General features: G+C 42.0%; 1 protein-coding gene across 1 annotated transcript; it reads right to left on the bottom strand.

Annotated features, from left to right (window-relative positions):
- Window positions 1–7,350: 7,350 nt before the first annotated feature.
- Window positions 7,351–9,417, bottom strand: LOC1278431 (lipase member H). The gene is made up of 2 exons (XM_318018.5): window positions 9,234–9,417; window positions 7,351–9,146 (listed from the first exon to the last, which is right to left on the bottom strand). Exons 1-2 carry the CDS (start codon window positions 9,280–9,282, stop codon window positions 7,999–8,001), a joined length of 1,197 nt encoding a protein of 398 aa, XP_318018.4. The 5' UTR covers window positions 9,283–9,417; the 3' UTR covers window positions 7,351–7,998.
- Between the last annotated feature and the right edge of the window lie 975 nt (window positions 9,418–10,392).

The raw sequence follows: 10,392 nt of genomic DNA, 5'->3' as shown, positions 1-10,392 counted from the left end.
TATTCGTACGAGTTTGTTGTCTCTAATTGCTTTCTCCTAACGAACGATCTGATTGCCGTTTGTGATCAATACCTGACAAAGCAACTCGCTTTCAAGAAGCTATGAATGTTCTATTCAGTGCTGCAAAATGTCATTAGCATCACGAGATGTTCACCGACGAAAACAATGAACATATCCGTGGTAGCTTGATGCTCATTGCTGATACTCAATGAACGTGCGTCATGACATGCCGAACACGACATGCGAATGCTTGTGTCCAACTCCATACTCTGACTGACAAGCTAAGCTTAATGCCGGCGCAAGCATAATCATGATTTTTTTCTGGCTGTCAACAGTGCTGCCAAATGGCACTGTTTCAGTCATCAACGCTCATGACTGAAACCGAAGCTCAAATTAGCTCATGCACACAACTGAGATGATCCGTGACAAGACTCAAACAGTTGGAGGATCAATCACATGCTTGTTGACATTTTGATTAGCACTCAACTCTTGGTCAGTCACTTGCTCTCGACATTTTTGTCGGCTATAATCACGACATTCTTGGAATATACTCTGCGTGTAGTCCCAAGCAACAAAATGAGCATGCTTTCTCCCTCTATCTGTTTTGATTATCTGTCGGGTCAAACAGAGCGAGAAAACATACTCATTTTGTTTCTTGGAACCACTCGCACGCACCGCATATCTCCCATGACCATCGCGATGATCACCGACTGAAAATGTCGCGACCAAGACTGACCATGAGTTGGTTGCACATAATGTCACCAAGCATGTGATGGTCGCACCAAATGTTTGAGTCTCGCCTCTGATCATCACAGTGGTGAAACTGACATGATTTTGTTTCAACCGGAATTTGTTATGATTTTGTTTTTGACATTTTGTAGAACTGATCACAGCAAAAAAAAAAGTCGTGACATAGTGACTGACCAAGCGATGGTCGGAAAAATGTCATGAAGCATGTATTGGTCACACCAATCGTTTTTAGTATCACCTCTGGCTTTCACAATTGATTACGTGACGCTGATATGGATTATGTTTCAGTCAGATATTTTTATAACATTGACAGTGACATTTTGTAGCACTGGTTCTATTGAATTTAGCAAATCTAATACATCTAATATCATCAAATGACCAACTGTGATAGGCCTGCATTGCTGCCGCCTGTACTGTACACAAAGTGGCTACAATGTTGAACTAGGCCGTACGTAGCTCAAGTGTTGGCTAATGTCTTGGTTTAAAGTGATCCGGTTTTTTGGTTTTGTACGAAAACACATGAGAAACATAATCTCATTCCAGCTGTGTTATGTCTGGACATCAGCATCTATCATCTGCCCGACGTGTTATCGCAATTTCGATGAATAGGTTGTGTAGTTTCACTCAATAACTTTCCTCTACGCTACTCGCTGCTGGATTTCAACCAAGAGCAATAAGCATGTTGGCCCTGTCCTACGGGTAACTCCACCAATACTACATACCATTTCCGTTTTGTTCGTGTGATATTTCACCTCCCTGTCCATTGCCGATGTTCATTTGTAAGACGGGTTTCGTTGTTTGCATGGATTTACAGAAAAAATTCACAACGGCTGCAGTAACACTTGGATTGAGGGTTCATTAAATGGATCCGATCACAATTTCAGATGCGCTGACATTTAAGATTCATACATAGGGGAAGGTAGGCAAAGACGGCCACCGTAAGAAAAAGGTTAAACATCTAAGAATTTATAAATATACTGACCATGAAAATGTGCATATATTATCTTAAACTCATGTTTTGTCATTCAGCCGTGAATTTAGGAATTGTAAACAGCGCTTCTAACATATCGTTGATTGCAGAATCTGTGGCATTTCTGAAATATTAGGCACTAAGGGCGGTGGCAACGCTCATCGGATGCGATTTTATCGGATGAGATTTATATGGGATTTGACAGATAACGTCGGACGACGAAATCGCACGTCCGACGTTATCTGTCAAATCCCAAATAAATCTCGTCCGATAAAATCGAATCCGATGAGCGTTGCCAACGCCCTAACAGCTGACTTTGCACAAGCTTACAGAACAACAGTCTAGAACTTCCCTTTAGGAAATTACTCCGCGGAAAGTCCATGGCCACAGCATGTTTGACGGACTAGTTAGTAGGAAAAGCCATTTTTTCCATTGAAGATTTAACTTTTTGATATTTTTAATCCCATAGTATCTCTCATCTATTCCTGAACAATTTCGTATCAATGCCTCATCTTGTTATTGCTTAAAGTTGTCCAAGTCGTGTCAAGATATTGAATTTCGTGAAGCGCCTCATCAGCGTCGAGCGAGTAATAGCATAACGAATGGCTACTATTTTGACCGGTGTTTCATTTCTCGCTTATTGTAATGCTTTCTTTAGTTGCTTGATGGTTTATATCTTAGAAAACATACTTATTAAAAGTGTTTGATGACATAGATTTAGCTTAAAATCCGCAGTAGTCAAATTAGATCCACATACAGGTACGCACGATTGAAAATTTATTTTGTTCGTGAATTTAACGAATTTTGCATATAGTATGCCAAAAATGTTCTCAAATGTTTTGGATGCTTTAGAGTTTGGATGCTACATGGTTGAATTATTTGGAAATTACCTTTTTCATGCATTTTTGAGTAGTGTCCATCTTACCCGCATTGTCCGTCTTTACCTACCTTCCCCTACTAGTCTTAACGTTCAATTCCTCTAATTCAACTTCTGATTTCTGATGACTGAGAAACCTTTTAACATTCGCTTTGGAGGAGTTCCTTTTTGTTAGGTTGGAGTGTTGTTTATGGGGCAATTCGGATGTTTTTCTTTGAGTCAGTAGCACTCCGAAAAGGATGTTATTAATGGTAGCTGGAATGCTGGGCGCAAATACTTTCTAACAGCCATGTGGATAGTAACTCACAATCAGTGCTGTTCCCTGGGATACATTTTTTAGGCATCGAACACTTAATGAATTTTAAGTATCGAATGAACTAAAATATTGCTCTTAAAAGTAATGTTGATCATACATGTTACATTTCACAAAAAAATATATTTGAGGTTATGCGAATTATTAGTATTGAACCTCAGTATGGACAATTTTTGGCATTATAGTGATCTAGGCTATCGATATTATATTGATATTGGAAATTGAGTATTGATGGTGGCGTTGCATCACAGCCAGCAACACGATCCCACTGATCAAGGTGATCAACGATCAATAAACTCGAATGAGTTTATCCATGACACAGTATTTAAAATCGTAGTTGATGTCTTAAAACGACAATAATGATGATGTTGATATAAGGTTTGCCTTTTCTAGCAATGCAAGTGGTTCAAGTACAGAACGCTAATCTGTTAAAAGTATACGAGCGCAGTTGATACTATATTTACATAAGCCCACGCTTTGACGTTACAGGGGTCCACCGTCAGATTTCAATGTGAATAGCATTACCCACCGCTCGCAATGTATTGTTTTTTTTTTGGGAAGCAATGGATAATGGATTAATGAAATTGAATCTTTAATTTTGTGATTTAAATTTTCATTAATGTCTAATGGCGTGTAAATATGCAAATATTTTCAAACATTCATAAATCTGTAAAAATTGACAAATGTTTGAAGGTTTAGATGCATCTTAAAAGATTGAAGAATACCAGTTGAGTCGCGAATCTTCAAAGATATATTTTTACTGAAAAATAGGTGTGTTTCGCGTACATTTGGTGAAATATACTTTTTCAATATTAGAGGACGAAAGCGCAAAGCCTTTCTACGGAGCTACGGAAATGTTTATCAACTTTGTCAAAACTGCTCGTCAACTGCAAAAAGAGGTTTTATCGTAGCCGCATTAAAAATCTACACATGAACGACAAAAAGCTCAATCCTTTGAATATAGATTGATAGTTTGTGTATGAAGTACTAAATAGCAACTAAATCAGTTAGAAACATGCATTTTAGAAATATTATCATAGCAATGGATAACAACTTCGCCAAATAGCTGTTTGTTTGATGCTTTTTGGCAAACGTCAAATGCTGTCACTTATCGTAAACTTTTGTCAATTATATTTCCTGGCTGCTTCAGATTACGAAATTTTGACAAAAGCTCACGTTTGGCTAAATTTGTCAGCATTTTGCTACTCCCGCGGCGCCGCGCCTTCTGAAACGGCGCTAGAAGGGCGCTGAATAGTTAAATTTTTACACGAGCCTTTCTGCTATTCAATAGTTTTTGGTCAGAAAGTAAACTATCATCATAATTAGTGTTGTGCAAGGAGCGCAAGGGCCGCAAGGAGTCTTCTTCTCTTTAAAGTGTGATCGTTGAGGTTGTGCTGCCTGGTTTCTTGTTGATATATAATAATGCGGTGTACATTAATTAAGCTAACAAAACCGCTTTTTTATTCAAATAATTATGTGTTACTCGGATGGGTTCTAAACTAAAACTAATTCTAACATTCATTCTACCTCGGTTGGCGGTGTATGGTTGTGGGAGCCGTCTGCGTCCGGCTGGTGTCCGATGGCGCGCGACCGTGGGAACTAGAAGAGATGGAATGTGCCGCGCTGCAATATGGTAAGGCACGACACAATAATCACGAGCTGGTGTCCAATGCCACATACCCAAGCGAGTCAACACGCTCGAAAGTAGCAAGGAAAGTAGAAATGAAGTAGCCTTCTACTTCCCCTTCTACTTTTGTTGCTTAAAATCAGAAGAATGTAGAAACATGTGGTTTCCAGGAAAGAGCAAAAAATGAGTTCTTGAGTGTACACCCAAGCGCCACAGATTAAGCTTAAACGACTGGAAAATTGAATATCCATAGAAAAAAAATCAAAGCTCCACAGCTTCATTGGTTTGATCAATAGATGGCGTATTACAACTCATCATTATATTGCTATCCTTTTCTTGCAATGTGTTTCGACAAGTTTCATCTTATCATGACCTATATAGCCTTCTAACTTTCCGAGCAAAAATCTATATGAATGGTCGTGTGGTCAGATACGTGGGTACCGACACCAACAACCATTACTCAAATATCACTTGCTTCAGTGCTGGTGGTTTCCGTTGGAGTTTAGTATTTAAACAATCGTATCGCCGTTCTAGTTCTAGCGATGCATAACTTCAATGCGAAACCATACAACAGTACAGAGGAAATGAGAAAGCTCTCCTCCAAGCGATGAAGCTCAACTGGTTGGGGTATCCCACCAACAGAGAGCGCCACCAGCTTTTTCGCTATTTTTAGAATGCATGAGTCGTTTGCCGTCTGCTAAACGAAGTCTTTCTATATTCCGTTTAGGTAGAGAACTTGAGTCGTTTAGAAGCCGTTTAGTGGTCGTTTAGTGGATTTGTGGCACTTGGGCACACACGCACACGCGACGACTCACGCTTACACGTTCTTGTTCTACGCGCCCCTCCCCCTTCTCACTCGCCCCACAGATCTATTTTTAGATCATCACACTTCCATCGACGGCGGTCGATGTGACGATGTGTGTCGTCGCGTGTGTGTTGTCGATTTGGTCAGAAAAACTTTTTCTTCACACCAATCTCTGACATGGAGCGTCGGCGTACCGATTGAACCATCGCGACTTTGATCAGTGCGCGCGGTTAAAACGACCTTTTGTATTGTGTTGTACGTAGCGTGCGCGCCAAAATTTTAAGAGTGCGCGGAGAGTGAATGTGGTTTTTGGGGGTGGGGGAATGAGATACAGAGATAAATTTCGCTGTACATTAACACATACATTCTCACTGCATGGGTTGAACTGCGAATGCTCAGTTCTGAGACAATATACTCGAGCGCTCGCGCATGAGTGCAAGCAAGCGCGGTATAGAGGATAGAGGGAGACAAACGATTATTTTGCTCCAAGCTTTCTACTTTTGTCCCGTTGGGCACTGACTGTGAGCTATGTGAACGTACAGAATTACTCGTCACTCCATTGGTTCTTATACATTCATACCGTAATCTGTAAACTATTTCACATTCAATTTATATCCAAATTCTTCGTCTCTGTATTGATTAAGTAGACATTGTGTAAATATTCTTTGTGAAGTTAGTGTCTATGTTTTCTACAGGGTGGCAACGTGAAAATAATGCATTTTGTTTGTGTCATAAAATACAAATCTGATTTTATTTAGATGCAGAATAGCGTGAAAGCAAAAAGTGTCCTTTCCCAAAAGTATTTTAGCACATGGCTTCAAATGGCTTTCGATAACGTGTTGGAAATGGTATTTCTTGCTTACTTTTTGGCCTCTGGCAGTGCCTTTTTTGTCGATATATCTCCCCAAACCAACTCAGGCGATGCATTTTGAGATCGACTGTAATTTTAACGGCTGGTATATCACGAAGACGTCCGCCATTAAGGCCGGGATAACGGACTGGCAGACGAAGGCGCGAGACCGTGAGCGGTTTCGGACACTCCTGAGGCAGGCCAAGACCGCAAAGCGGTTGTAGCGCCGGATAAGTATGTAAGTATATCACGAAGACATGCTCAATAAATACGATCATTTTGTTTGTTCAAAGTTTCCTCCAGAGGAATCAGTTTTTCTGTCCGAAAACATAAGAGTAATTCATAGTTAACGTTTTGAACTTTGGTATAACATTTGTTTTTTTTTTTTCAAAAAATTCTTCAAAATGTACACTTTATTAACTTATTCAAGAAAGGGAAGCAAAAAAAATAGAGGGACATGTATAGAGCAATTAAGCAACTGCTCATGATAGTACATAAAACTCCACCTGAAGAAATATATAGAAGGATCATGATGACAAAACAATGTATGCAGTATTCAACGGCCAAAGGATGAAGGCGACGGGGGCCACGGGAAGCTACATATAGGCAAACAGTGGCAAGCGAATTGTGTAGAGCAAAAAATGCAGGGCTCGGCAAAGTCCAGGCAATGTGGTCCATCGAAACCATTTTATCGGAATTTTCTAAGATCAAACGCAATGTCGAAAAGATCGTTGAAGTCTATAAGAGGCTTCCCTTACTGAAAGTGTTGGAGAGACCTTACCTTGTGCAGGGAGGACATTCATGATCATGAAATGAGAAGACGAATCGATGTTTACGAAGGGTTATCTTGACAGTCCGAACGGTTCTGATCTGCCATGATCGGTATTAGTTTTATTTATACTCAAAATAATTAATAGATTTCTAAATGTAGTTCCTACTTGTGTTTTTTCTCCCACTTTAAGGTTATTGTTATGGATTACTGTACTGTAAATTGTACTTTTACAAATTTTTCTTTACATGGTACTATTTATCGAATTTTACCTGCGCTGGGCATTTAGTGTTTCCTCAAGCCGGTTTCAACTGTTCTTCCCCACGGAACGTGTGTGTGTTTTTGTTTCAATAGTATGCATGCAATTGAAGTTCAATTAGTGAGCAAAATTAGTAAGAGTACTTTTTAGCATTTATTGTTCAAATAACTTTTCAAAATTCACACCTTAGGAAAAAAGTCAAGTACAGTACAATATTGCAATCAGCTTGTCTTTATAAAAATTGTATTTTCCGCGAATCATGTCTATTTGGGCCACAGAGGTTGAGAACCACTGCTCAGTGGCTATGCAAACCCCAGCAATTAAATATTCTATATTTAAATATTTATAAATATTTATCCTCTCTACCTACAAATTTCATAATCGGTTTGTTTAGTAGAATTGTATTATTTTCGATCACAATTACAACATCGAGATCATGAACCGCTCTGCATGATGACCGATTAAGTGAATCATTACGATGATTCCGAATTAATTTCTTTGAAAATCATGTTCCGTGTCATATGTCTTCTCTTTCGTGATCGTGAACTACAATAACCAGCGCAACCATGGGCTAGTTTAACGTATTTCGATGAAATAATCTCAACGTACCCCATGCAAAGGGCACGTAAACATTCCCCACTCGGCGTAATCTTCTCCGTTTGTTGGTATTTCCACTTTGGTCATATGAGTGTCGGGCACGATTGAAAAGCATTCGACGTACATCACTCAGATGGGTTATGTGTGTGTTTTTTTGGTATATGTTGTATTTTAGCTTCGATTAAGCGATCCGTATGTACGTCGAGGCGAGTGAAAGCAGCAGAAGGATCCAGGAGGCGCTTCGTCGCAATTCTACCGTTCCGCTGCGAAGGAATGGCTCGTTCGGGGCGGTCGAGATGTAATACACGCCTGCCGGTTTCGACGACTTCCAGATCATTCCGCCCAGCACCGTCCGATCGGTGGAACAGGTCGGCCCAAGGTTCGCGATACCATCGCACCGCCGGGCGTAATAGTTGCTTATCTTGAGCGATTCCTTGAAAAAGTCCACCGCGCGTTGATGGCTGCAAGTAAGGCTGAATCCGCAGCCCGGCTGTCGAACGCCGCCGTTAGGATAGTAGTCGGCCTGGCCAATGTTGCTGAAGAAGCCCAACGCTTTGCCGTTCGTGTGTATAATCTCCACGTACTGTGCATCGTCGGCCGACAGCCGCTCGTCCGGTTTCTTCAGCCGAAACAGTGGCGAGGCGGGATCGAGCCCGACGATGTAACCGATCTTACCCGATCGTACCCGTTTCGCCGCAATTCCCGCAATGTGCGCCCCCAGGCTGTGCCCGATGATGCCGATCTGGTTGATGTCCTGGCCGAGCCCGGCCACGAGATTGTCGATCAGTGCCGCCACCAGGTTGGCCACCTTCGGCACACGGTAGCGGGCGACCGGGTAGAGCAGCGTGCTGGCACCCTGCTCCCAATCCACGGCAATTACGTTCTTGTTTTCCTGGGCCAGCAGCGCTTTGGCGAGCGGGTCTATCACGACGGATTCCGAACTGCCGAGCCACCCGTGCACCAGGATGGCTGTGGGCAGGGTGCGCTTGTAACCGGCGGCAACGATCGAACTCAACCCATTAAAGTGGAACTCGTGGCGATCTGCCGTATCGTTCGCCCGGTACAGATAGCACTGCACGTACTTGGTGGCCTCGTAATAGCTGGCATTGCTCTTGCACTCTTGCACATCCATGCGCGTCATCGTGACAAACTCGCCGGCCTTGTTCGGGATCTGTACGGTCGGTACGGGATCGCCTAGGTCCGACCGCACCACGACCGGTTTGGGGATGAGCGACTCGCCGTCGTTATCGCGCTCGTACTCCATGTCATCCAGATCGGGATCATCTATCGCTGTCGTACCGTTGCTGCTCTGCCCACTGCTGCTGGTTGCTGTCGAAATGCAACACGCGCGTAATGTAATACTGTTTTACCAAACACCAAAAACCCAACGCCAAACCCACTACCCGCTTTACTCACCATGGAATCCTACCAAAACTGCCAACAGTAGCATATAGTGCGGCTTCATTTCACTGCCGAGCGAATCGAGGGGACAGTCACGGAAACAGTCACGGCAGTGCGGATGGTGCGGATGATGATGATGATGCACCTGTACAGATCACTCGCCACGCGATAACTAACGTGCCTTTCGGATTCAACGTGACTTGAAGTCGGCGATCGGCGTCTTGACGGTTTACGATCATGAATGGACGGAATGGTAAGTTCGTGGAATGTAACCGTGAAAGTGATGCTGCAGTGATCTGCATATGAACTTTCATCAATGATGATCAATGATCGTTCGATCTTATTGTAAAAACTGTGCAATTGTACTTGTAAATACAGCTCCATTAATCAAACAAAATATTTAAACAAATACAATGCATTCACTGATCACGTTACACACAATCGTCTGTTACGAAAGGCATAATCAGTCATAAACTTCCCTTTTTTTCTCTCGTACTGTCTAGTAACTTATCAATTCAAAGATTGTTCACATTTTACCAGATTTTAGTTTTTTTTTGTTGTACATGGTTTAGTAAGATCGTGTGCCAGAAGATCATCATAGCATCCCGTCACCCATACACTGCACGTTTCATCTGAATCATCTGTGTGTTGGCCCGCGTCGTCGTATGATGCGGGTTGGTCTGGTGTGGGTTATTTTTGTCATGTGTAGGTTTCGCGAGTAGCTTGAAAGTAGAAAAAAAAGAAATGCTCAAAGCTTAACCTGTTTGGACGGTTGGAATTTCCTGAGCATGAATATAAAGTTTATTCGAAAAAAAAGCTGAACATCCAATGCTGTTGTTGCTTTCATCCGACGCTTCGTTATGGTAGTTTGGGGGGTTTTCCAAGTAGGGTTTCGGATGATGAGTTTGTAGCGGTTTTACTCACGTCCGTTCTCTTAGGTTGGTGAAATAGAAGAGAGCGTTTATTCGTATAATCGTGGGGAGATTGTGTGGTCGGCTCAGAGCCCGGTTTATGTCCTCAAGTTGAGCGTTTGTACCTTTATATATTCACCACATCACATCCCCCTTTCTTTTAAAATTTCCTTGGCTGGTAAATATTCCTACCGTAGCGCGATTGGTGAACTGGTATGCGTTTAGTCTCTGAGTGTTGCTGTGTGTTTTTCTCTACTTTGCTG

Source organism: Anopheles gambiae, chromosome 2, assembly GCF_943734735.2.
Source record: "Anopheles gambiae chromosome 2, idAnoGambNW_F1_1, whole genome shotgun sequence".
In the NCBI taxonomy this organism is placed as follows: domain Eukaryota; kingdom Metazoa; phylum Arthropoda; class Insecta; order Diptera; family Culicidae; genus Anopheles; species Anopheles gambiae.
The sequence above is the reverse complement of the archived record's forward strand: the minus strand, read 5'-3'. Positions and strand labels throughout refer to the sequence as shown.

Excerpts from the sequence above, each read along its gene's own strand:
- LOC1278431 (XM_318018.5), bottom strand. The coding sequence starts at position 9,282 with ATGAAGCCGCACTATATGCTACTGTTGGCAGTTTTGGTAGGATTCCAT. Across the intron at positions 9,147-9,233 it reads AGTTTTGGTAGGATTCCATG|CAACCAGCAGCAGTGGGCAG; the intron begins GTGAGTAAAGCG and ends GCATTTCGACAG.